General features: G+C 41.6%; 1 protein-coding gene and 1 long non-coding RNA gene across 3 annotated transcripts in view; both read left to right on the top strand.

Annotated features, from left to right (window-relative positions):
• LOC135973563 (uncharacterized) overlaps nucleotides 1-27,432 on the top strand; it is a 117,868-nt gene that overhangs the window by 76,372 nt on the left and 14,064 nt on the right. The window contains exons 3-4 of one of the 2 annotated variants that reach the window (XR_010590468.1): nucleotides 6,290-6,392; nucleotides 15,222-15,275. This is a non-coding gene — a long non-coding RNA (uncharacterized LOC135973563). Of the gene's footprint in view, nucleotides 1-6,289; nucleotides 6,393-15,221; nucleotides 15,276-27,432 lie in introns of those variants that run through there. The other variant, XR_010590467.1, reaches the window with a different exon arrangement.
• LOC135973562 (uncharacterized) lies at nucleotides 22,481-25,318 on the top strand. The gene is made up of 2 exons (XM_065557422.1): nucleotides 22,481-24,876; nucleotides 25,202-25,318. Exon 1 carries the CDS (start codon nucleotides 22,602-22,604, stop codon nucleotides 23,901-23,903), a length of 1,302 nt encoding a protein of 433 aa, XP_065413494.1. The 5' UTR covers nucleotides 22,481-22,601; the 3' UTR covers nucleotides 23,904-24,876; nucleotides 25,202-25,318.

Below are 27,432 nucleotides of genomic sequence, written 5' to 3'. Positions count from 1 at the left end.
TAGTGTTCAGAAATGAGAGGTTATGCAACTTTATAGCTAACATCCTTTTACATTTCAAAATAAAGTGTGTGAGGACATCTTTGTACCTCTTGCCTGTGAAGCACCTTTTGTTATGTAAAGGTTTCATTTGAAGATTCAGATTTTTCCAATACATTCATTTTCTTGGGAGGAAAAAATTCAAGTTCCAATCAAAATAAAGCTCTAGGCATATTATCCCTCTTTCTCCAAGTGGACTGAACTGCAAATGGTTGCACAATTATGTGGAAGTATAAAATGACATACTAGCTGACTCTTCAGTCAGAGACCTTTTTCATAGTAGGCTCAACTTGCACGGCAAAATCTGCACTTGCAGTTGAATTGATGGTATAAATTGTACATAGAATTCAACTGTAGTCATAGATTTGAGCAGTTGTATCTCTAAGCATCAGAATGTGAGCACAAATCAGAAAAATAAAAGCTCAAATTCTTAGCTTTGCACCCACAAGTAATTCTTATGAGCGCAAAATTTTAGGCACAGATTGTACCATCTTAAACCATTCCTAATCAAAGATATAGAGAAAGTGTGTCCTGAAGATCAGTGGACTGTATCAGACCAACTGGGAAAGAGACTTTCAGAGTAAAGGTGCCATTCACTGAAAATCCGCTGCCTCAGTCTCCTTCTAGTTAAATCTGGGAACTATTAGCTTGTGTGTCTCTTCTGATTTCATCTTGCATGCTATTACACAGAGAGATGTAGTCTACCACGTAGTTAAGATTCCTGTAAACAGGGTCTAAATGAAATCTCCCCTGACATCTAATGATGAATCTGGGGGGAAAGACCGTATTTGAATAGACATACCGGCTCTGCCTAGGTGATCACTAGACAGTCCTGCTTTGTCAGAGTGATCATTTTTGGCTGTTTTGGGTTAAAATTCACTTCAGTATTGAATGCAGGGGCAATGGAATGTTGTTGTTATCCTTATTGTATGAGCAAAGAGCAGCAGAACGATCCTTAGCATGCCCTGATTGAGGGAGCCACCCTAACTTTAACCTCACTCCCTAAGTAGGTGGTAGGGATGCCAAATCCAAATGAAAGTCAGAGAAGGTGGGAACAGGTTTTCCTAGGTGGCAGTGTGATACCATTTGACCCTCCCCTTTCCAGTCTTTAAAGACACAACTGATCAGACTCCATTGAGAGTCCTTGTTTTTGAAATCACTACGAGTAGGTCTAGGAGCTGAGCCTTACAGCTAATGTGGCAACAATGTTGCAATGAAAGACAATGCAGAGACTATAAGAGCAGAGAGGTTTCCTACTCCCTAGGGAAATCGCTAACAGCTGAAGTCACTAGGAGCTGGCCTAAGTGGTGGAAGCTCAGAACAATGCATGTCAGATGAAGCAAGTGGTGGCAGCGGGGGCAGGGTGCACAGTGGCAGAAAGCAGCAGCAGCGATGAGCAGTGGCAAGTGGCAGCATAGACTGTTAGCGGTGATCACTGCAAAGTGATAGTGAGAGGCAAGAAGTAGCAGAGACAGTGGGCAGTGGCAACAGCAGAGGCATTACTCAGCCTCCCTCCCCCATCAAGGTGTAAACCCACATGAACTCACTCCTGAATTTTGGGACTTTGCTGGCGTCTGATAACTGTGAATATACAGCAGAGGGAGAGGTAAGTGTTGTTTTAAGGGGGCATTCATGGGTTGGACTTTCACACCACAAGGTGGGAAACTGAGGCAAAGGCCACTGCTAAACATACTATGGAACAGGTGTTTAGTTATGGTTTGTGCTTTTGAATCATTGTTGCAATGTTTTCCCCCAAACTAAAGCTGGGTTCCCTGTCCCTTTTATTAAAACATTTATTTTGTTATGCACAGACTCGGTGCTTGTGAGTGGGGAAGTTTTGCCTCTTTGAGGCACCCAGGGATGGTGTTTAGTTTTCCAAATTATTGGATGGGGGCTTGAGTCAGTTCTGTTTTGCAATGTTAGGACGAACCCCTAGATACTGAATCTGGCCATTGTTGCTGCTGACACCACATCACATGGTTACATTACAGGGTTACATTCCAAATCACTTAGGAATGTATCTATAGAAAGCCAAATCCTGGTATTGGAACAAGAAACAAACTGGAAACCAGCACAGATCTTGGAACATTGTGGTAACACAATCCCTGTGAGATGCAATTGAGCAACCACTTTCTACATTCACTGATATTTGAGAATCATATTCAGGAGTATGTACGTGCACAGCTAACCACAATCCATATGTGAAGTGTCAGAGTTACAGATGACTGTTGCAGTGTGGGCTCTGTGAGGGTCACAACCTTATATCCAAGATCAGAAGGAAAAAAAGAAGTCCTGGCATTTGCTGCTACCTTGGCTCTGTCAGAGTAGCAGGGGCTGAAGGATGTAATCTGTACCACCTGTTCCAGACCCTTGGGATTGCCAGGGTGCAGATAATACTATGGTTATTCTCCCTGCACCAGGATCCAGTAGGTAGGATAAAGTAGGGACCACTATAGTGGCCATACGCCACCTAAGTGTAGAGTGAATACGTCAGTGGTCTTACCTGACAGCTATAAGGCTGTTTTGCAACAGAAGACAGCATTGCACTGCTCTCAGCACAGTGGAGAATCAGGGATAATGTGAGTAAGCTGTGCAGGACTTTAGACTGTGTCTGAGCAGAAGGAATCATCTTGGCATTTTCTATTCTTCACCAATGAAAGTTTATCCTTATTCAGTTAAATGTGAATCGGTTACCTGTGTATTGATGGAAGTGATTCACCAAAAATGTTTTCTCTAACTTTTTCTCCTAACAAATGTGGGTGCTGCAAAGCCAGTATTGATCGTTGGTTAATGATATTGAAAGTATTTTCCCTATTTTCCTATGTGTGAATAATATTCAGAATAATCAATGTGTAGCCTCTAATTAAATTTAATTGATAGTTCTGTGCTAAACCACAGTGTCCCTAGCGAGTGAGTCTGGTTCCTCTGTTCCTACAGTTCTAAGATCAACAGGGTGATAGTTACTCTTAGTGATTCTATTAAGTTGGGAGGCTCTAGAAACATACAAAGACAGTGACCACAAACACATCGCAAGAATTCTTGTTTATGTTATAAGTTACACTCACATACACATATACAAACCTGAGAGAGTCCATGCAATAGCTAATGCTATATTCATACTCACATACCCAAAGATATCAGAGTCTGGTGGATCTCTCAACAAGTGGTCTTTGACAGAGGGGTGATTCTTTATGGTCATAAGACCATAAGAACGGCCATACTGAGTCAGACCAAAGGTCCATAAAGCCCAGTATGCTGTCCTCCGACAGTTGCCAATGGCAGGTGCCCCAAAAGGAATGAACAGACAGGTTATCATCAAGTGATCCATGCCCTGTCACCAAACACAAAATTCTGACAAACAGAGGCTAGGGACACCATTCCTGCCCATCCTGGCTAATAGGTCCATCAATGGCTATCTTCCATGAATCTATCTAGCTCACTTTTGAACCCTGTTATAGTATTGGCCTTCACAACATCCTCTGGCAAGGAGTTCCAGAGGTTGACAGTGTGTTGCGTGAAAAAATACTTTCTTGTTTTTGTTTTAAACCTGATGCTTATTAATTTCATTTGGTGGCCCCTTGTTCTTGTATTATGAGAAGGAATAAATAACACTTCCTTATTTACTTTCTCTATATCACTCATGATTTTATAGACCTCTCTTATCCCCCCTTAGTAGCCTCTTTTCCAAGCTGAAAAATCCCAGTCTTATTAATCTCTCCTCATATGGAAGCCATTCTATACCCCTAATCATTTTTGTTGCCCTTTTTTGAACCTTTTCCAATTCTAATATATCTTTTTTGAGTTGGAGCGACTACATCTGCCTGCAGTATTCAAGGTGTGGGCAATACCATGGATTTATATAGAGGCAATATGATATTTTCTGTCTTATTATCTGTCCCTTTCTTGATGATTCCCAACATTCTGTTCGCTTTTTTGACTGCCGCTGCACACTGAATGGATGATTTCAGAGAACTATTTCCTTATCTCTTCTTCCACACCCCACACATTTTGGGGTGCGCCACTTCTCATAGTTTGTTCTCTTAGTTCCCCTTATTCTCATTAGCATCAATGTAAACTTGTTCCCATGGTAACCTGCAGTTAGAGCAGAACTTTCCATGATGTTACAATCATGCATCTTGTGGTCTGGACAGGTACATTGCGGCATATTTTCCCGAACATCACCTATTGGCACATTCTTTACAGTGAGGCTAATATGGCCAAACTGAAATCTCAGTCTGTAGTTCTTGCATTACAACCTTACTTTACTTACATACCTAATACACACTCATCAGTCCTAAATACTTGTCAGTTTTATACTCTTGTAATCCTATACCACTTACTATACCTATAATTGAACTACTAATCACACATTAACTGCATATGAAATAACATGATTTAACCACAACAATAGATGGTGCATTTAAAAGATAATATGAACTAATTGGCTACAAATGTTCTGCTGAAACTCTAGCTGCTAATTTACATGACTGAACAGAAGGCAATACAATTTCTATCCATTATTACATTTATTTTCTAATTTTATAACCTGATTTTCTGAAAATACTTGTTTCAGTATGTACCACTTCAAATTCTGTAGACTTTATTAAAAATGTGGTCCTGATGACTAAACACCTCAATGTTGCTGCTTTAAAAAAAATCTGGATTCTTATTTCACCTAAGGTAGACTCGATTTTTTTCAGATACCAGAGGCCTTGTACAACTGAGGATTTTTTGTAGAAGGATGCTTTTGTGTCCCTAGCTACTAAATACATTCCCATTCAGATAAATCTCTACAAAGTTTGTAGTACTAGACATGTGTCAAATGAAATTCACCAGAACCTAGAGGTATGAGAATATAGACTAATATTCTTGACTAAACTGTTATACCAGCTGACAAAAATTCTATTAAACCCTGTAGGTTTCTGTCAGTTTTAAGATTAATGTATGTGTAATTCAGGAATATAATAAATCATATTTTAAATGTCACGTCACTTATTGCTCACCAGGTTGTAGAAACCTCAAGCTACTATAGTTCTAAAATCCTCAAAGTACTGTAATTCACAAACAGAGTCAGGAAAAAGTCAAATAGCAAGGGCTGAAATGGATCTACACTATTTCTTGTAGTCCGGAAAAGAAATAGAATTTCTCTGCATACGTTTTTTCCTTTATAAAAATGATTATCTCTGTTTTCCACGTTAGAAAAGTTGCTTCCAAATTTTGCCAATATATTTATTAAACACTGTATCTGTAGTGCCTTCTAGGATACCTTTTCATCTGTGATTCTATGATCCTATCTATATTGTGTACAAGAAAAGGGGAATCTTATAGTGAAGCCATAAAAATAAAATTAATGATATTAGAATTGTATACTTTACTATATGTGAAGCATGATGGCAGCAATGCTGCATTGCAGCAAGAGAAAGACATGTATTCAAACTGTGCACATCTTACTTTTTACTGGTATAATTTGGGGAATGTTATTTTTGCATTCATAACTTAGAGCAGAACAGATGATGAACATTAAGTTCAAAGTCATTAATCCATTATGTTCCTAGTGATTCCTCACTGTAGGAGGAGTTTAGATTGCCATGATGTGGTTTTTGTTCTGCTGGAGAAAATTCATTATAAGAGAATTCAATAAAAGTGAGTAATTTTAATCGAACTGCTGTTTTTCTTCCATGCCACTATATCATGAATCCATGCTAGTGGATTCATAGTTAAGGGTGTAAATGTGTTTCTGGTACACAAAAGTGTCTGTGACTCTTATACCTCAATGTCCTGGAGGGCAAGGGGTGCACAAAGCCTGCTTTGTACCTGTAATTACTCGCTAGACAGAGGACAATTTCATTTTCTTAAAGTTTGAAGTTAACAAAAAAGGAGATTCAAACAAGAGTTTAAAACTGAAAGGCTTTCATGCTAAGAATAGTCCTTTCTTAAAATTTATTTTATTTAGATCTTTATCTAAAATAGCTAGGTCAAACTGTGTTTTATTCTGATGTCCTCCATGGGAAATACTGTCTTTGAGAACACTTATGAAGGTTGAAAGGTACATTTTAGAGAGATTTGCTACAATATGTGAAGCTTATAAACTCTGCTAATGGAGTTTTAAATTTTTTTAAAATGGCAGTGGTTAATCCTGTACATGTCTGTACTGATTTTTTTTTAAAAGCAGTAAAAAAGTTTATAGCCTCCTTTTTATTATGGAAGATAATTTTGAAAAGTCTCATACTAATACAGTGCTTTCCATTTGTAGATCTCAACATGTTTGACCAATGGCAGCAAGCATGATTGTCCCCAAACTACACATTGGGAAAAGGAGGCACTGAGAGGGAAAGTGATTTACCCAAGGACACATGGTGAGTCAGTGCCAGATGAGGGACTAGAACCATTTATCCTAAATATCAACTCATCACTAGAGTTTAAAGTTTGCAATGGAGAGTTTAAAGTTTGCAATGGAGATTTCCCTTAGAAATCAGTTATTCCCTTAGTGTAGTCTCACCAGGACCTACTCCTCAGATCTCTCAACATCTGTCATCTATAAGGGGTCCTTTCTCAAATTTCCAGTTTTACTATCCTTACTCGCTCATTTGCTAGCCAGTAGGTGGTGGGGGAGGGGGGAGGATCTTCACCCCAACATACTCCCCTCACATCCATGCTGTTTGATTCACTGACTATTCCAGGAGAATCACCACTCTGAGGATAATACAAGTGCCTCTACTCATTCTTGCACTGCCATTACTTCAATGTACTCCTTCCTGAGGCAATGGAATGAACATTTCTTCCATTACAACAAGGGCTGTTGATTAATTGCAGTTAACTCATGCCATTAACTAAAAAAAAATTAATTGTGATTAATTGTGCTGTTAAACAGTAGAATACCAATTGAAATTTATTAAATATTTTGGATGTTTTTCTACATTCTCAAATATATTGATTTCTGTTACAACACAGAATACAAAATGTACAGTGCTCACTTTATATTATTATTACAAATATTTGCACTGTAAAAACAAAAGAAATAGTATTTTTCAATTCACCTCATAAAAGTACTGTAATGCAATCTCTTTATCGTGCAAGTGTAACTTACAAATGTAGATTTTTTTGTTATGTAACTGCACTCAAAAAAACCCAACAATGTACAACTTTAGAGCCTACAACTCCACTCAGTCCTAATTCTTGTTCAGCCAATCGCTAAGACAAACAAGTTTGTTTACATTTACAGGAGTTACTGCTGCCTGCTTCTTATTTACAGTGTCACCTGAAAGTGAGAACAGGCGTTCGCATGACACTTTTGTAGCCGGCGTTGCAAGGTATTTAAGTGCCCGATATGCTAAACCTTCATATGCCCCTTCATGCTTCCGCCATCATTCCAGAGGACATGCTTCCATGCTGATGATGCTCGTTAAAAAAATAATGCATTAATTAAATTTGTCACTGAACTCCTTGGGGAAGAATTGTATGTCTCCTGTTCCGTTTTACATGCATTCTGGCATATATTTCATGTTATAACAGTCTCAGATGATGACCCAGCACATATTCATTTTAAGAACACTTTCACAGCAGATATGACAAAACGCAAAGAAGGTACCAATGTGAGATTTCTAAAAATAGCTATAGCACTCGACCCAAGGTTTAAGAATCTGAAGTGCCATCCAAAATATGAGAGGGATGATGTGTGGAGCATGCTTTCAGAAATCTTAAGAGAGCAACACTCAGATGTGAAAACTACAGAACCCGAACCACCAAAAAAGAAAATCAACCTTCTGCTGGTGGCATCTGACTCAGATGATGAAAATGAACATGCCTTGGTCTGCTCTGCTTTTGATCATTATCAGCATGGATGCATGTCCTCTAGAATGGTGGTTGAAGCATGAAGGGACATATGAATCTTTAGCACATGTAAATATCTTGCGACGCTGGCTACAACAGTGCCATGCAAATGCCTGTTCTCAATTTTAGGTGACGTAAACAAGAAGTGGGTAGCATTATCTCCTGCAAATTGTAACCACTCTTGCTTGTCTGAGCGATTGGCTGAAGTAGGCCTGAGTGGACTTGCAGGCTCTGAAGTTTTACATTGTTTTATTTTCGAATGCAGTTATTTTTTGTACATAATTCTACATTTGTAAGTTCAACTCTCATGATAAAGAGATTGCACTACAGTACTTGTATTAGGGGAATTGAAAAAATACTATTTCCTTTGTTTTTTACAGTGCAAATATTTGTAATCAAAAATAAAGTGAACACTGTATACTTTGTATTCTGTGTTGTAATGGAAATCAATATATTTGAAAATGTAGAAAACATACAAAAATATTTATATAACTGGTATTCTATTATTAACAGCAAGATTAATCATGATTATTTTTTAATCGCTTGATAGCCCTAATTACAATCTTACTTTACTTACATATCTAATACATGCTCATTTCTCTGCTTCTTCAGCAAACCCTTACTCTCAACATGTCTGAGTAGAATATAGTGACAGAATCTGTGCTATCACCCATGGAGCAGGAAATAAGGGTGGAAGAAGAGCATTGTCACACACCATGTGCAGATATCACAGTTCAGATCCACTAACTTCACTGCACCTGTAGTCATGTCAGTGCAAGAATATAGGTACAGCCCAGCTTCTCCCCATTCACTCTTTAGAAGATATAACTTTTTCAATGCCATAATCCTGGTTCCACGTCTCACTCCTCCCAATCTTGCATGAAGGAAAAAAAGGATTACCTAACTGCTTTGTGATTTAGCCTGTTATATCATCTCCTGCCATTTCTCTGTGGTTTTCTAAATTATTAAATTGGATTTGGTGGGAAAGTTTATTCCCTCTCCCCCCCCCACACACACAATAGATGGTCACTCTTGAGAACATGTATAGAATGGTTCACTTTGATCATTGAACTCAATGTCTATAATAAACTATTAAGAGGTGGGAGGAGGTGACAGAAACAGAGCCATAGCCTTGCCCCAACGTACTTCCTTTGTGCCAGTGCAAAAGGTAATGTCCTCAGCAGGAGGTGGTGATAGCCATCTACAAAATAACTTTCACTGATTTGTGATTGGCAAGGATTGCTCATATTGAAGGAGTAAGAATGTCTTAGGCTCCTGCTATTGTAAGAACATAAGAACGGCCATACTGGATCTGAGCAAAGGTTCATCTAGCCCAGTATCCTGTCTTCTGACATTGGCCAATGCCAGGTGCCTCAGAGGGAATGAACAGAACAGGTAATCATCAAGTGATGATGTAGTCACTCATATAATCTGGATATTATTCTGCCACTTGTATTAATCTTGAGTGGTTTCTTACTCCAGATCTCTAGAATAGCCCCACTTAAACCTTAACAATACATTTCTTAGAGAGGGAGTTGGCAGTATAAATGTCGATTAAAATATATTTCTTAGCATACAGTCCCTGTAATTAAAATATAATAATGACCAGAAGGGGCAGCTATGATTAGAAATTTAAACAAGAATGATTATATGTATCATTGCAATTGTTGCTTTGCTCTTAGAAGTTCCAGAAAAGGCACTGGCAATGTCTTCCCTGACCTTTTTTAGTCTACTAACAATCATAAGCAGTGTGAGACTAGATTCTTGAAAACAAACAACATGAATGCATTGCTTTTTGATCAGCAAGGATGTGACTATGCTTGGGCAGTTTAGAGAATTCCGTAATTGTTTTGGGTGCCTTGAAAACAAAGTATCTAAGTGTGACTGTGAGATGTAAATTGCCTGAGAAGATCTTTTGTATGTATTCCTTGCTGCTGAATTTTGAGTAATTTCAAATGTTCGTTTTGGAAAATTAATGACCTCCTGAGGTCCCTTCCAACCCTGATATTCTATGATTCTATGATTTTATGAAAAGACCTCTCCAAATCAATTCCTAGACAATGGCAAAATGTTGCTTTTCTCTAATTAATGAGGTATACCAAGAGGTCACTAAATTCAGAAACTACTGGCAATAAATAAGGAATAGAGTCAGTAGCATTTGGCAGAAAAAAGAATACTGAACGTAAAGCAAAACTTTTAACGTTTGAGCCAATTGAAATACTATGACCACCCAAATTCTGACATACTCTCTATAGTTTGACTGCTAAATCAAGTATAAGTGAATAGGACCTGAAAAATTTTATCCTTATCTGATGTTCTTTCCATAGCAACAGAATGAGAGAGTTTTGTTTGTCAATAGCTGGCTAAAACCTAAAGTTGAGGCAGTCTGGGAGATTTAGAGACCTATCTTCTATTAATTCTGCAAAGGTTTGAAAATCTCAGTGCCCCACCGCCATATATCAACAAATACAGAATCCAGGATATGAAACTAGAAGAACTGTGAGTTCGATATAAAAAATGCCATTAGCTTAAATTATTGAAAGCCTTTATATCTAACAAGAGTGAGAATTTTTATTTTAAAATTTGCTTCACTGGATTGACAGTAAAATGTAATCCCACAAATAGAGCCACAGTGCAGCCCTGCTCAGGTTAATCTTTGGGACTAGTGTCTAAACAGACATGGACAGACCATATGTAAAGGAGCCAGGCCATACAATACTGGACATTTTTTCTTTAAATAAGCCTCCAGCAAGGGTGGATTAAGGCATGCAGTGTCCTTTCCAAACTAATAAACATTATGGGGGCTAAAATTCTTAGATTAATGTGTATCCGCAGAATTAGGCAATAACAAGAGACCATATTGGTACATTTATCTCGCTTTTAGAAATTGATGGTAAGAGCTGTTTGAAAGGTGAATGGCAATACTTCCCGGCATCTTTGATATGTACTGGATAATAGGGCTATTTAGAGTGGCAATGTTGTTATAAAGGTGTTCAGAGATGACATCTAAGACCTGAGCCTTATTAGAGTTCATGTCCATATCAATAATTTAGTGGGGACTTCTAGAATGTAAAATTAACCTAGTGGAAGATGTTTTTATTGAAACAATTTTCTAGAGTCTTTTCGGTCTATGCTTTCAATAGAACATTAAATATATGTTCTTTATGTTTTTATTATCACACAGAAAAGAAACCTTGTTCAGCAGCTGTATAGTTCATGGAATTATGAGATTTCACTTGTTTTAATTTGAAGGCTGATAATTTGTCATATTTCTCCTACTTCCCAAAATGGCCTCTGTGATCTGAACAGAAAGGCATTTCATAGTTCACATACCTGTTTTAAAAATATGTTCCCGAAGAAATTAGCAGCTTTATTGTTCACTTACTAGAGAGTTATTTACATGGTAATCCAGTAATGGATCAGATTCTGTTTTCAATTACACAGAGTAATCCACTGACTTTAATGTGGTTGGATTACATAGCTATAATTGGGAGCAGAGTTTGGTCTATTTTACTATTATTTATATTGATCCCATGATAGTACATGTAGCCTGTAAAGGATCTCTACATTTGAATCTAAGCAGTACTGAAACTAATATGATCATCATTATAAATACAGATGTATTTATCTGAACAGGAGACTTTTCCCTACTTTTCTTTTTTCTTTCCTTCATGAGTTTTGAGCAGATTTGAACTCATGTCAGTCAAGGAATGCAGAGGTGGAACTTTAACCAACTATTCTTGAAAGCAGTTGATTGGAAAGAGTTTCTGCATGATTCATGAGTCACAAGTAGGTGTAATGGGTTTCAGCTAAACTTATGCAAAGGATATGTCCCACAGAGATGTGAGGGCTGCAGAGCTTCTAATTCCCCGAGCCTGGATTTATTCTAAGGGCTGGTCTGCACTGAGGGTTAGTGAGCTGGAAGACAGAGTATGCCTTCCCACCCACTCACTCAACCCTGCTCTCACATACTAAAAGTTCTCTAGCACTCTCTGATATACTCCCATATCAAAGATCACTATGGAACTTCTTAACAGTATGTTAGGAACCATTAGGAAAGGGATAGAAAATAAGACATAAAATGTCATAATACCACTGTATAAATCCATTATGCACCACCACCACCACCACCACCCCGCCCCTTGATTACTGAGTCCAGTTCAGGTCACCCTATCTCAAAAAGGATATAGTGGAACTGGATAAGGTTTAGAGAAGGGCAACAAAGATGATCAAAGGTATTGAAAGTCTTCCATATGAGCAGGGCCAGCTCTAACTTTTTTGCTGCCCCAAGCAGCAAAAAAAAGCGCTGCCCCCCGAGCCCCCCGCTGAGCGCCGCGCCACCCTGCCCCCCAGCGCCACCCCCCCGCCGAGCGCCGCCGGAACACCCCCCCCCCCAGCGTCGTGCCCCGCGCTGCCCCCCCGCTGAGCGCCGCGCCGTCGGAGCCCACCCCCCCACCCTGCCGAGCGCTGCTGGAAACCCCCCCCGAGCGCCGCGCCTCCGGAGCCCGCCCCCCCGCCGAGCGCTGCCAGAACCCCCCCCGAGCGCCGAGCCCCGTGCCGCCCCCTGCCGAGCGCCGCACCGCGCCGCGCTGCCGGAGCCTGCCCCCCCCCGCGGAATGCCGCGCCGCACTCCCTCCGCCACCCCTTAACAGGTGCCACCCCAAGCATGTGCTTGGGTGCCTGGTGCCTGGAGCTGGCCCTGCATATGAGGAGAGACTAAAAAGACTAGGGCTATTTAGCTTAGAAAAGAGATGACTAAGGTGGGATATGATAGAGCTCTATAAAATTATGAATGGTATGGAAATGAGAATCATGTTGTTTACCCTTTCACACAGTACAAAACACAGGGGTCATCCCATGAAGCGAATATGCAGCAAGAGGAAGTACTTTTTCACACAATGCACAATTACCTGTGGAACTCATTGCCATGGGATGTTGTGATGACCAAAGTATATCTGGTTCAAAAAAGAACTGGATAAATTCATGGAGAATAGATCTTTCAATGGCTATTATCCAACATAGTCAGGGATGCAACCCTGAGGTTGGGGTGACCATAAACCTTTGACTACTAGAAGCCAGCAGTGGAAATCAGGGGTAGCTCACTCCCTAATTGCCCTATTCTATATGTTCCCCCTGAAGCTCTGGTATGGGCCACTGTTGGAGACAGGATATTGGGCAAGATGTTCTGACCCAGTATGGCAGCTCTTATTTTCTTTTAGAGATTACACTGGAACACAGACCTAAGGGGGAGAAATAAGACTGGATAAAAGACGCTTATTTCCATCAGTGACCCAATCCTGCTACTGCTACATTGAAAGTTTTGTTATTCGTTATTGATTTCAACAAGAGGAAGATCAGGCCCTTGATCTATTCTTGCTGGATGAACAGGAATGCCAGTTCATGAATAGTCAGGATATGATTACTGAGTATGGGTGTCTTAGTTTTATTACGCTAGCTTCCATCTTTCTCTGTAATAAAATTTTCCAATAGCATGAGCATATCTTTTAGATTGCTCAGTAATGTAGTTTCTGCATATTCATATTCTGTATGTTTCCTGTGCTTTCTGATGTGTAGCCTTTTAAGCAATGTTAAGTAATTACGTTCTCTTCAGTTGTATTATAGATGACAGCATCCTCCTACTCATCTTTCAGAAGCATGTTGCCCTGTAGAGAAACAGTCCAGGCTGCTCTTGAGAACACATTAAATAGGCCAGTTTGACTCTCAGACTCCAGAGCTTAGACATATTTTCCATGCCAAACTAAGGAAACAGCAATGCATAAGAGCTAGGAATTTTTATTTAGTATTACTGAAGTGCAACCTTGGATGTCTCTTAGAATTTAAGGCTGTGTCACTTGTGTGAGCACTGAACTAACCTGATATTGTCATAGTATGAGTACTAAAGCTACCTTAAAGAAAGAAAAAGTGGCCTTAAGTTTGCTAGTCTTATGAGTGTGATATCATCATAAGCAGAAATTGCGAAGAATTGTAAAGGGAAGGAAAAATTGGGTCAGGAAGCCAAAACCAAGATTTTTTCTTTTTATCTGATGCCGTCAACTTTCTGCTTCATGATTCCCTCTCAAAACGAGCCATGAATCAGAGCCACTGTCAGAGATGTCATGTTCTTAAGATGCGATAGCGCTGAGTTATGTAGCTCAAAATATCTTGTATCTGTTTGTTCATGATGATCTCAGCTTAACTTCGCTATCAACGGACAACTTTGCTGTCAAATGACAGCTTGATGTTTTCTTAATTATGTGAAAAATGTATTCTAGTCTATTTGACCATTTTCACTAACTTTATTACTGATTTAAAAAAAAAAATATGTAGACCCCTCAACCCTTGTTCTGTTACTTTTTCCCTGTCAAGCTGACTTTCTTTGGGAACTATGAAGACTGCCATCTCATTTCCACAAAGCCTAGTCTTCTGGAAATGCTTCCAGTTTCATTGTTGTCAAAACTCTTTTTCTACATTAACATTACACAATTTAAGAACATAGGTCTAGTCATCGTCAAATCAATTTTCTGAGTATACAGTGGGGGGGGGATGATGCTGGAGCATTAACAAATTTTAAAAGCACATTTAAATCATTATTTATGTATAGGGTTGCATTACTTTCTGAATAATGCGGCACAGTAAATGGATGATTCAAAGCAGTGCAAAGTCTTTCGTTGTCATTTCGAGGCCCATTATATGAATCTATCACTCTCTGTATCCACCAACAGACACTTCTCAAACTGCTGAGGCCAAAATCATTATCATGTAGATAAGAGTGAGCCTCACAAAACAGGTACAACAGTTTTAATTAATCTAATGTATTTAAATTCTCAGAAGATTTTTTTTTAAATGCACTTTCAGCTGTTTGGAGCATAACTGTGTAAAACCCAGAGTGAGGCAGTGGACTGTATTCATCCCAGGGTGAATGGTAGAATACATCGAGACACACCACCCCTAGTGGCCAAAGTCATCACAATTCTCTCTCTATGAAGGGACCCTTAATAAGCCAGCATTACCTAAAACAGTGTTCACAGGGAAAGGACATGCTTAGGATGGCAAAGGTATGTGCTGATTCAGCAGCCCCTTTTGGCATAAATCCTACATGGCCATAGATTAAAAGGTGGAAAACCCCTAAAAAGTGTAGCAGAGACAAACACTGAGAACATCAGGGGGTGCGGAAAACCAGGCTTGCATAAGGAAGAGTAATTTACAGCTTTTCATAAGCCATCTTTGGTAAATCTAGCATTTTCATCTACTGGTAGTAAAGACTATTCCTGTTGTCTCTTAACATCACATGTGAGGATAAAGGTAATTTCACTGTGCACTGTTTTTTTCCCCTTTTATTTTCTGTTTTCATTTAGAGATGGGAGAGTGTAACCAGGGAAAAATGTGTGTGCATCCAGGAAGGTTAAAAGGTAACTATGAATGGAAATGAAAGTAGTTTGTTTCATAAGAAATAAATAATGTAGATGGCTTCAATTTCATCTCCAAGGATAGGATTAGAGAGGTGAAGTAGTTCAGGTAAAATAAGACCTCAAGCTGTGGGAAAAGGAAGTATTTTTTTCAGTAAAATGTAATGTGAACATTTTTGTAATGTCTTTCTGGGCTATTTCTTGACTCAGAAATTTTGCTTTTTATTAAATTTCTATGCTATTATCATTTTTCGCATTGAAAATACAAAAAATGTGAATTTTTTGATGCAAGCTGATCTTTAATTGTCTAAACAAATTATATTTCAAATTTTAAAAATGTTTTTAAAAAATGTTATTTGTTCAGTCATAAAAAAAAGTAGTCTACAGTCCTAGTCACTCTATATCTGATCATAAAAATAGTTTTGGAAAACTAAACTGTATTTGAGAACTTGTTGGCTATCGGTCTATGTCCGATTCTCTGGGGCTAGAATATATATATTGAATCTTATTTGGCCCCCCGAGCATCTGGTCACCTCACAATCTTAAATGTATTTTTCCTCACAATGTCTCTGTGAGGTAAGGAAGTGCTGTTACCCCCATTTTACAGATGGGCAACTGAGGCATAAAGAGACTAAGCCTTAACTAACTTATGATCCTAAGTCTCACTGACTGTTAGTAAGACTTAGGCTTGTAAGTCAATTCGGTATTGGAGCACTGAGAGGAGCATACATGCCTTTTAAAAATCTGGCCCTAAGTGACTTGCCTAAGGTAATATAAGAAGTCCATAGAAGAGCAAGGAGTTGAACCTGGTTCTCTTAAGTCTAAGCCTAACACCCTGACCAGTGGACCATCCTTTCTTTATTGAGCCTTGGTTATTCCCTCTGTTTTTCTATTGACATCTAGTTCCGTTATTCCTTCCTAGTCTTGTGCCATATCAACCTACTCCTCAACTTCAGCCTCAGTTGCTCATTTGACGATTCATTGGGGTAAGGAACTAGGTTTTCAGGAAAGTAACTTCTGACTCTTGAACTAAGTGAAGAAACATGTTGGTTTGCCTAAGGCCTTCTACAGCCATGAGTGCAAATATTCCTGGCTGCGTCTGTATGGTGTGCACTTGATTCACACAGGATGAAACCAGACTCTGTGGTTCCACTGGGTTAGTATATAGGTATCATGACCAGAAAAAGGTATCATCCTCCAACATAAAAGTGACTTAAATGTCATATTTCTCTATGCCAAATTCAGTGGTGACATAAACAATTGTGTAACTAAGGCCTGGTCTACACTGTGTGTGGGGGATCGATCTAAGATACGCAACTTCAGCTACGAGAATAGCGTAGCTGAAGTCGACGTATCTTAGATCGACTTAGAATCACTTACTTCGCATCCTCACATCGCAGGGTCGACAGCTGCGGCTCCCCTGTTGACTTTGCTTCCTCCTCTCGCTGAGCTGGAGTTCAGCAGTTGATGGGAGAGTGATAGGGGATCAAGTTATCGCATCTGCACTACACATGATAAATCGATCTCCGATAGATCGATCGCTACCAGCTGATCCGGCGGGTAGTGTAGACGTACCCTTAGATATCATAGGCCAGGTTCATCCCTGTGCTAGCACAGGGATAGAGGGGATTCCACTTCCTGCCCTTGACATGACCATGGCCCTCATCTCCAAAAATCCACTTCACTGAGGTTTTCCATGAATGGGGGTACGGACAGCATCCTGCACCAGGGGTATTCCTGTGGCCTTTTTACTTGCTGCAACTGGCACAGAGGGTCTATAGGGCAGAGATTAATTCCCCCTGGTCACAAAACAGATGTAAATGGTGGTGGAGTTTACATAAATGTGGGAGTTATACCAAATGACTGAATTTACATTCTCAGCCTGTCCCAGAAACCTCCTTGAGAACTGCACTTGTTCCTCCAGGCTAAATGTGTCCCTATATATTTATAAACATCCAACATATACATCAGATAGTAGATGATAGTTAAAAGATTGAGTGAAGATTTGTTTTTGAGGATAGTGCATGAATAGATAAAATGATTCATTTTTGTCTAGCTTATACTGTTTGAATTCATGGCATGATGGTCATAAATTCTGTGGGTCAAATTCACCCTGGCATTAGCAGTCACAGTACCATTGAAATCAGTGGTGTTATTCCTCTTTGCAGTATTATTGAATTTGGCCCAGATTCTTCAAAACCGTTTGCTCTGCTGCCTTTTGAACGTGCTTGTATCTGTTATGGATATACATTATGAGAAAACAGAATTTACAACAAGACAAAAAGTCCACATTATAATATTATGCAAAACATTGTAAAGTCCTTTAGTCCATTGCTTCTCAATCAGTGACCTCCACTAAAGGCAATGGAATGGGAGGAAGGAAGGAAGGAGGGAGTAGTCACTAAGTGTTGAACTTAGTTACAATTAAAAACAAAGAAAAAATTACTCTCCTACTCCCCACATACCCCGACTATTCATGGTTGAGTACAGTCTGTCAGCATCTCAAAGCAGGTGCACAAATAAATTACACAGGCATATCATTCTCATTGATATATATATATTTACCTTACTTTTGTAACATGTAAAGGGGATGCGGAAATTTTTAACTTCAGAATAAGGGACCACCAATCTAAAAAGGCTGGGAAACCCTGCTTTAGTCTGTGGTTCATTCACTATGAGTGTGTAACCTTTGTGTGTATAATCCTAACTTCCAAATCTAGGATAGAGGACCTAATACAATTCATTCACCGGAATAGTCCCATTAATAAATGTTTTTGTCACTGCCCATGTGCTCATAAATTTTATCCAGTTGTTTAATTCTATTACAATGATAGTTACATTTTTGGCCCATTTAAACTGAAATTACATATTGTACTTTTAACTGATGCCTTGGCTAACATTCTTTGTCAATAAAAACAGATGCTGGTACCTACGCCTCTGTTAAAGCTATGGTTGAGAACATAACAATTGCTGTGTTCACTTACACAAGTCTCTTTACTACCAATATTTTGGGGTACCATCATTGTTACATAAAAACTAATTACCGGTATATTTTTTTCTGTTCCATTCTTTTATTTAGTCTACCTTTGTACTTCAAAGTCCAGATCAGCCCAAAATATAAAGCAGAGAATTTTGAAAAATATGGTTTCTTATTTTAAAGATCTGAGGTGAAATTGTGTTTTCAGTTTCATAGGTGTAAATCTCAAAAAACAAAAATAAACAAACAAAAAAAAACACCTATACTAATTTCAGTAGTTACCCCAGTCTTATTGAGAGCAGAATTTAACCCTAGTACTTTAACATTGGGAAAGTTTTTGATAGACTGTGACTTCTGTAAATGATTTACTTACAGGGTGATATTTTGGCATTTCTGTTATAGCCCTGAGTAGGGGCAGTGTGGAATTGCACAACCCAGGAACAGCACTGGTAAGTCAGTGCCTTAGGCTAGTATAGTCTCTCCCAGCGCTGCTCGTAGTGTATGGGAAGTGAGCTACTTGCATCATCCAACAGAATGCTCCCCACTCACCAGTACCCGGGCCTGTCTCTGCAGGAGGGTAGTGTAGGTGGACAGTGCCATACCTCTATCCCTTCCCAATCTGGATCCAACCCCATCTGGATCCATCCTCCTTGACATCTTTCTTTGCTGGAGAGCAGGGAACTAGCAGCGCCTGTAGCCCAGCAGTGCTGCTATTTTGACAAAGCTCTATGTAAGCTACATAACAGGGAAGCTTTTTATAGAGCCCTGTGCAGCTGTGCAAGGACCTCTCCTGCTACAGCCTGTAATAAGCATAATAGATGCATAATGCACCTTGAGATTCCCTATCTGTGCAGGGGCTAGTTAAGGGAGTGTGGGATATTTTACAAGAAACTGCTTCATATCAATTCCATCAAGTGAAAAAATGTGCATAATCCTTCTTATCCACCGGTTCCTTTTAAAACTTTGCAAGCCGTCCAACTGGTAATACTGTAGGTGATAGCTCAGCTAATAGCCTGTATCTATTTTTTGTTTGTTCCAATTACCTCATAACACTACCATAAAATGAATTAATAATTTTGTGGCTTTTTCCCTCAATCTGCTCGGTGCCAGCTCCTGTGTAAATGAATCTATTATTGCTCTTCCAAAAATAATAAAATGTGCACAACAAGGAAACAATACATGAATATGTAAATAATACAGAAGGCCATTAATATCATAAAATGTGGTAGTTCAGTGCGTGGGTTCCAAACTACAATGACTCTGTCTCATACATAGCCAAACATAGGCAGGAATCAGTGGGTTTCCCCAGGGAGCCACTAGTTATGGAGAAGTTATATTTTTACTGTATAGTATTTGCATAGAAATGACTGTTCCCTATATGGGGGCAGCTGTAGGAACAAAGGAAGAAGAAGAGGAGTTACAGAGGTGAAACACCTGCAGCTGTAGGAACAAAGGAAGAAGAAGAGGAGTTACAGAGGTGAAACACCAACAATAGTCTTAATTTTCCAGGGTGAAAGGGGTGATTTAGCTATACCTATATATAGTAGCCATGGTGGTGTCAGTATGAGGCCACTTCAGCCTATTAAGATGGGCCCCAAACTTAATAAGGGTGAAAGAATTCAAATAAGTGCATTATTGATCAGTAGTGTAGGAAACCTAATGATTGGTGTATGAAAAAATAAGGTTGGTCTTGTCCATTTCCTCACGTACAGGTGCTCACACATCACAGAAACCATCACTAATTTTTCATTCCTTCTGCAATTTTTCAGTCAAAAGGTTGAGAATGGGGGGGAGGGGCAGGGCATCATTTCACACGTAGATGTGATCCCTCCAGGCCAGGGTTGAGACACATCAGTGGGACAAAGACTAGGAAGCTTTCCCAGATGCTGTCTGTGCTGTCTATTTTGTGAATAAATAGAGGACTTCAGTCTCCTGGGGTATTTAATCAGGAACATTCAGGTTTTTTTAAAAAAATGTTTAAATAGAAAACAAAAATATGTCCATTACTGAAACAGTATATGATCTCTGGAGGAACCAGATGATGATGATTATGGTTATTTTATTTTTAACAGGGAACTTAAAAACTTAGAATTCTTTAATCTTTTTTCATAATTTTACATTTTTTGGTCTCATTGCTCATACCTGTTACAGTATTTGGATGCCATTTTTACAACCCAAATGGGCAACGGGCCACATCCGTGGCAATAGGCACCTGAAGTAATGCCATGTTGGTGTTGATTCAGCACTATTGTTTTCTTAATGGAGAGCTGACAGACAAATCAATTCCTCAGATGAATTTCTCGCAATGTAGAATGTGCCAAAGTAAATTAAATGACTACATGGTCCAGAGTAGGAGGCATATGTTGCTACAAAGAAGGGCATTTAAAGAGGACCAGAATATTCTCATTGTAATGTTTGCTTTGAGTGCAGATTACATTCTCCTCTCCATTCTCATTAAATCTCTGTCAAAAAGAAGCAGTTTCTGAATTGTAATGTGTTTGTATTTCCTGTAAATCACAGTGCTTAAGCTTTAAGAATCTGACCTTTCCAGTATTCTGTGATTTGACTGGTTGATTATTTCTTCATCTCATCACCACTCATTCTTTCAAGGCTGCAAAGAGAGGTAATTAAAAAAGATTTAAATGTCTATCAATTTTTCAATTATGTAGGTTGGTCTACTGTTTGACTAAAGAAAAATTCAGTACTAATCACTGCATGTGAAATTTAAAACTCTGTTTTTTCTCTCTCTCCAACAGGTGCTCTAAACTAAAGCAAAATATGCTAGCATATTATGTACTCATACTATTCATAAAGGGAAAACTAACACCAGGTCTGTGCACCCTGTTTGTGGCCATATAATGGATTGTATACACCGGCAATGGAGTGCATCTCCTTACTGAATATTCCATCCAAAAAATTGAATATTTTCCTTTAGTATTTTCAAAACAAGTTTCTGATGGTATGAAAGCTGCTACTTTCTGGCATGCAACTTACTCCCCCTCCTACTTACTTATACATCACTTCTAAATTTTGCCCACTGAAACTAAAGAAATTTAAGTTGGTTTAATTCATGTGATGGGGTCTAAAAGAGACTTCTAGCAAGAAAAACATCTAACAGGTGAAAGGTTGTGAAAGTTAAAGTATCTTTACTTCACAGAAAATTGACTGTGGCCTCATAGGATTTTTGTCGCATGCCTCAGAGAATCACAGAGACACAGTTAGGTTAAATAGCTATAAAATTTAGGAATTGTATAAACATTAAGTCATCACAACTTGTGTCTAGTGTCCACTGTGGCTAAAAGACTATCAACTAGGGGTATGTCTACACTACGAAATTAGGTCGAATTTATAGAAGCCGGTTTTATAGAAATCGGTTGTATACAGCCGATTGTGTGTGTCCCCACATAAAATGCTCTAAGTGCATTAAGTCGGCAGACCGCGTCCACAGTACCAAGGCTAGCTTCGACTTCCGGAGCGTTGCACTGTGGGTAGCTATCCCACAGTTCCCGCAGTCTCTGCTGCCCATTGGAATTCTGGGTTGAGATCCCAATGCCTGAATGATGCAAAACAGTGTCGCGGGGGGTTCTGGGTACATGTCGTCAGGCACCTCCCCCTCCGTCAGAGCAACGGCAGACAATCAATTCGCGCCTTTTTACCTGGGTTACCTGTGCAGACAACATACCACGCCAAGCATAGAGCCCGCTCAGCTCAGCTCAGCTCACCATCACCATATGTCCTCTGGGTGCTGGCAGACGTGGTACTGCATTGCTACACAGCAGCAGCTAATTGCCTTTTGGCAGTAGACGGTGCAGTATGACTGGTAGCCTTCATCGGCGATCTGGGTGCTGGCAGACATGGGGCTGGCAGATGTGGGGCTGCACTGCACACAGCAGCAGCCCCTTGCCTTTTGGTAGAAGATGGTATATTACGACTGATATCCGTTGTCGTCGTACTGCAGTGGCTGTCAATCATGGGCACCTGGGCAGTCTTGACGATGATGGCTATCAGTCATAGTATGCTATTTTCTGTCAAGCGCCCAGAAGATGCCGAGGGCTATCAGTCATGCTGCACTGTCATCTGCCAGCTTAAGATGTAAAAAATAGATTTGTTCTGTATTCATTTGCTTCCCCCTCCCTCCGTGAAATCAACGGCCTGCTAAACCCAGGGTTTTGAGTTCAATCTTTGGGGGGACGACAGTTGTTTGTGTTTCTCCCTGATGCACAGCCACCTTCGTTGATTTTAATTCCCTGTACCTGTACGCCATGTCGTCACTTGCCCCTCCCTTCCTCCCTCCGTCCGTCAGATACTAGTTTCGCGCCTTTTTTCAGACCAGACGCCATAGCACTGGGATCATGGAGCCCGCTCAGATCACCGCGGCAATTATGAGCAAGATGAACACCACACGCATTGTCCTGGAGTATATGCAGAGCCAGGACATGCCAAAGCAAAACCAGGACCAGCTGAGGAGGCGATTGCAGCGCGGCGATGAGAGTGATGAGGAAATTGACATGGACGTAGACCTCTCACAAGGCACAGGCCCCAGCAATGTGCAAATCATGGTGTTACTGGGGCAGGTTCATGGCGTGGAACGCCGATTCTGGGCCCGGGAAACAAGCACAGACTGGTGGGACCACATCGTGCTGCAGGTGTGGGACGATTCCCAGTGGCTGCAAAACTTTCGCATGCATAAGGGCACTTTCATGGAACTTTGTGACTTGCTTTCCCCTGCCCTGAAGCACCAGAATACCAGGATGAGAGCAGCCCTCACAGTTGAGAAGCAAGTGGCGATAGCCCTGTGGAAGCTTGCAACGCCAGACAGCTACCGGTCAGTCGGGAATCAATTTGGAGTGGGCAAATCTACTGTGGGGGCTGCTGTGATCCAAGTTGCCAGTGCAATCAAAGACCTGGTGATATCAAGGGTAGTGACTCTGGGAAACGTGCAGGCCACAGTGGATGGCTTTGCTGCAATGGGATTCCCAAACTGTGGTGGGGCGATAGACGGAACCCATATCCCTATCTTGTCACCGGAGCACCAAGCCACCGAGTACATAAACTGCAAGGGGTACTTTTCAATGCTGCTGCAAGCCCTGGTGTATCACAAGGGACGTTTCACCAACATCAACGTGGGATGGCCGGGAAAGGTACATGATGCTCGTGTCTTCAGGAACTCTGGTCTGTTTCAAAAGCTGGAGGAAGGGACTTTCTTCCCGGACCAGAAAATAACTGTTGGGGATGTTGAAATGCCTATAGTTATCCTTGGGGACCCAGCCTACCCCTTAATGCCATGGTTCATGAAGCTGTACACAGGCAGCCTGGACAGTAGTCAGGACCCGTTCAACTACAGGCTGAGCAAGTGCCGAATGGTGGTGGAATGTGCATTTGGACGTTTAAAAGCGCTCTGGCGCAGCTTACTGACTCGCTCAGACCTCAGCGAAAAGAATATCCCCATTGTTATTGCTGCTTGCTGTGCGCTCCACAATATCTGTGAGAGCAAGGGGGAGACATTTATGGTGGGGTGGGAGGTTGAGGCACATCGCCTGGCCGCTGATTACGCGCAGCCAGACACCAGGGCAGTTAGAAGAGCACAGCAGGGCACGGTGCGCATCAGAGAAGCTTTGAAAATGAGTTTTGTGACTGGCCAGGCTACGGTGTGAAACTTCTGCTTGTTTCTCCTTGATGAACCCTCCGCTCCACCCCCCCCCACCCGGTTCACTCTACTTCCCTGTAAACCAACCACCCTGCCCTCCCCTCCCCCTTCAAGCACCCCTTGCAGAGGCAATAAAGTCATTGTTACTTCACATTCCTGCATTCTTTATTAATTCATCACACAACTAGGGGGATAATTGCCAAAGTAGCCCAGGATGGGTAAGGGAGGAGGGAAGGAAAAGGACACACTGCAGTTTAAAACTTTAACTCTTATTGAAGGCCTGCCTTCTGATGTTCGGGCAATCATCTGGGGTGGAGTGACTGGGTGGCCGGAGGCCCCCCCACCGTGTTCTTGGGTGCCTGGGTGAGGAGGCTATGGAACTTGGGGAGGAGGGCTGTTGGTTACACAGGGGCTGTAGCGGCGGTCTCTGCTCCTGCTGCCTTTCCTGCAGCTCAACCATACGCTGGAGCATATCAGTTTGATGCTCCAGCAGCCGGAGCATCGACTCTTGCCTTCTGTCTGCAAGCTAACGCCACCTATCATCTTCAGCCCGCCACTTGCTCTGTTCATCCCACGATTCAGCCCGCCACCTCTCCTCTCGTTCATACTGTGCTTTTCTGTAGTCTGACATTGACTGCCTCCATGCATTCTGCTGTGCTCTTTCAGCGTGGGAGGACATCTGGAGCTCCGTGAACATGTCATCCCGAGTCTGCCGTTTTCTCCTTCTAATCTTCACTAGCCTCTGTGAAGGAGAAACATTTGCAGCTGGAGGAGGAGAAGGGAGAGGTGGTTAAAAAAGACACATTTTAGAGAACAATAGGTACACTCTTTCACGTTAAATTTTGCTATTCACATTACACAGCACATGTGCTTTCGTTACAAGGTCGCATTTTTCCTCTTATATTGAGGGCCTGCCGGTTTGGTGTGAGAGATCACTCACGCAGTGCCAGGCAACAGATTTTGGCTTGCAGGCAGCCATGGTAAGCCACAGTCTTCTGGCTTTTTTAACCTTCTTAACATGTGGGGATGGTTTCAAACAGTAGCGCCCTCATTTCCCATACCAAGCACCCATTGGGTTGGCCATTTAAAATGGGTTTGCAATGTAAAAGGAGGGGCTGCGGTTTCCGGGTTAACATGCAGCACAAACCCAACTAAGCCCCCTCCCCCCCACACTCAATTATCGGGGATGATCACTTCACTCCTCCCCCCCACCGCGTGGCTAACAGCGGGGAACATTTCTGTTCAGCAGAGCAGAAAGGGGCACCTCTGAATGTCCCCTTAATAAAATCGCCCCATTTCAACCAGGTGACCATGAATGATATCACTCTCCTGAGGATAACAAAGAGCGATAAGGAATGGATGTTGTCTGCATGCCAGCAAACACCAGGACCATACGCTGCCATGCTTTGTTATGCAATGATTCCAGACTATGTGCTACTAGGGTGACCAGACAGCAAGTGTGAAAAATCGGGACGGGGGTGGGGGGTAATAGGAGCCTATGTAAGAAAAAGACCCAAAAATCGGGACTGTCCCTATAAAATCGGGACATCTGGTCACCCTATGTGCTACTGGCCTGGTGTGGTAAAGTGTCCTACCATGGTGGACGGGATAAGGCAGCCCTCCCCAGAAACCTTTTGCAGAGGCTTTGGGAGTACATGAAGGAGAGCTTTCTGGAGATGTCCCTGGAGGATTTCGGCTCCATCCCCATACACGTTAACAGAATTTTCCAGAAGCTGTACTGGCCGCGATTGCCAGGGCAAATTAATCATTAATCATTAAACACGCTTGCTTTTAAACCATGTGTAATATTTACAAAGGTACACTCACCAGAGGTCCCCTATGTGCCCTCAGGGTCTGGGAGCATGCCTTGGGTGAGTTCGGGGGTTACTGGCTCCAGGTCCAGGGTGATAAACGTATCCTGGCTGTTGGGGAAACCGGTTTCTCCACTTCCTTGCTGTTGTGAGCTATCTACATTATCTTCATCCTCATCTTCCTCGTACCCCCGAACCCACTTCCCTGTGTTTTTCTCCAGTGATGGAGTCATAGCACACGGTTGGGGTAGTGGTGGCTGCACCCCCTAGCATGGCATGCAGCTCCGTGTAGAAGCGGCATGTTTGCGGCTCTGCCCCAGACCTTCCATTTGCCTCTCTGGCTTTGTGGTAGGCTTGCCTTAACTCCTTAATTTTCACGCGGCACTGCTGTGCGTCCCTGTTATGGCCTCTGTCCTTCATGGCCTTGGAGACCTTTTCTAATATTTTGCCATTTCATTTACTGCTACGGAGTTCAGCTAGCACTGATTCATCTCCCCATATGGCGAGCAGATCCCGTACCTCCCATTCGGTCCATGCTGGAGCTCTTTTGCGATCCTGGGACTCCATCACGGTTACCTGTGCTGATGAGCTCTGCGTGGTCACCTGTGCTCTCCAAGCTGGGCAAACAGGAAATGAAATTCAAACGTTCGCGGGGCTTTTCCTGTCTACCTGGTCAGTGCATCTGAGTTGAGAGTGCTGTCCAGAGCGGTCACAATGAAGCACTGTGGGATAGCTCCCGGAGGCCAATAACGTTGAATTCCATCCACACTACCCCAATTCCGACCCGCTAAGGCTGATTTTATCGCTAATCCCCTCATCAGAGGTGGAGTAAAGAAACCGTTTTAAAGGGCCAGTTAAGTCGAAAGAAAGGGCTTCGTCGTGTGAATGTGTCCAGGCTTAATTCAATTTAACGCTGCTAAAGTCAACCTAAACTCGTAGTGTAGACCAGGCCTAGGAAATAAGAGACATTAGATTTCACTGGTGAACTCCAGGTCTATAGGGAAAGGGGAGACCTGAAGTTCTTGGTAACTTCTGTCCCCTTCACAAAGGGGAAAGTGAGAGGATCCAGGAGAGTACACTGAATCCTTGGGGTGAGTTGTGCAAACTCTGCCCTGAGTTATGGACTCTGTCAGAAATGCCTTGAAAACCCTGTGTTGGACCCATCTACATCCCTGGACATGGACAGCTAATGCCCCTTTTCTGATGTTAAATTTTAATAAAGTTGCAGCCTGTCCCTTAAAATCTATCCCCGCATCTGTTCTCATTCATTTGTGAGTCCTGATCAAGGAGGCAGAAGAAAAATAATTGAATAGCAACAGTGATCAATTGATTGTGGAGCTAGTGATCTTAGAAGGGAAATCACTGTATACTATGTGGAGAATGTTGTAATCTTGCTGAGCCATGACATATTCAAACCATTTAAAATCCTTTAGCGGCAGGGGAGGCTCTAGCTTTTTTGCCGCCCCAAGCACGGCAGTCAGGCAGCCTTCGGTGGCATGCCTGTGGGAGGTCTGCCGGTCCCACGGCTTCGGCGTACCCGCTGCCAAATTGACGCCAAATCTGCGGGACCGGCAGACCTCCCATAGGCATGCCGCCGAAGGCTGCCTGATTGTCGCCCTCATGGCGACCAGCAGGCCGCCCCCCGTGGCTTGCCGCCCCAGGTACGCGCTTGGAGCGCTGGTGCCTGGAGCTGCTGCTGTTTAGCTGATAGCAACCAGTATTTGA

This window comes from Chrysemys picta, chromosome 9, assembly GCF_011386835.1.
Source record: "Chrysemys picta bellii isolate R12L10 chromosome 9, ASM1138683v2, whole genome shotgun sequence".
In the NCBI taxonomy this organism is placed as follows: Eukaryota; Metazoa; Chordata; order Testudines; family Emydidae; genus Chrysemys; species Chrysemys picta.
This window is presented reverse-complemented; position numbering and strand designations above follow the sequence as displayed.

Bases quoted from the DNA above. Each gene is read 5' to 3' on its own strand.
- LOC135973562 (XM_065557422.1), top strand. From the start codon at position 22,602: ATGGAGCCCGCTCAGATCACCGCGGCAATTATGAGCAAGATGAACACC.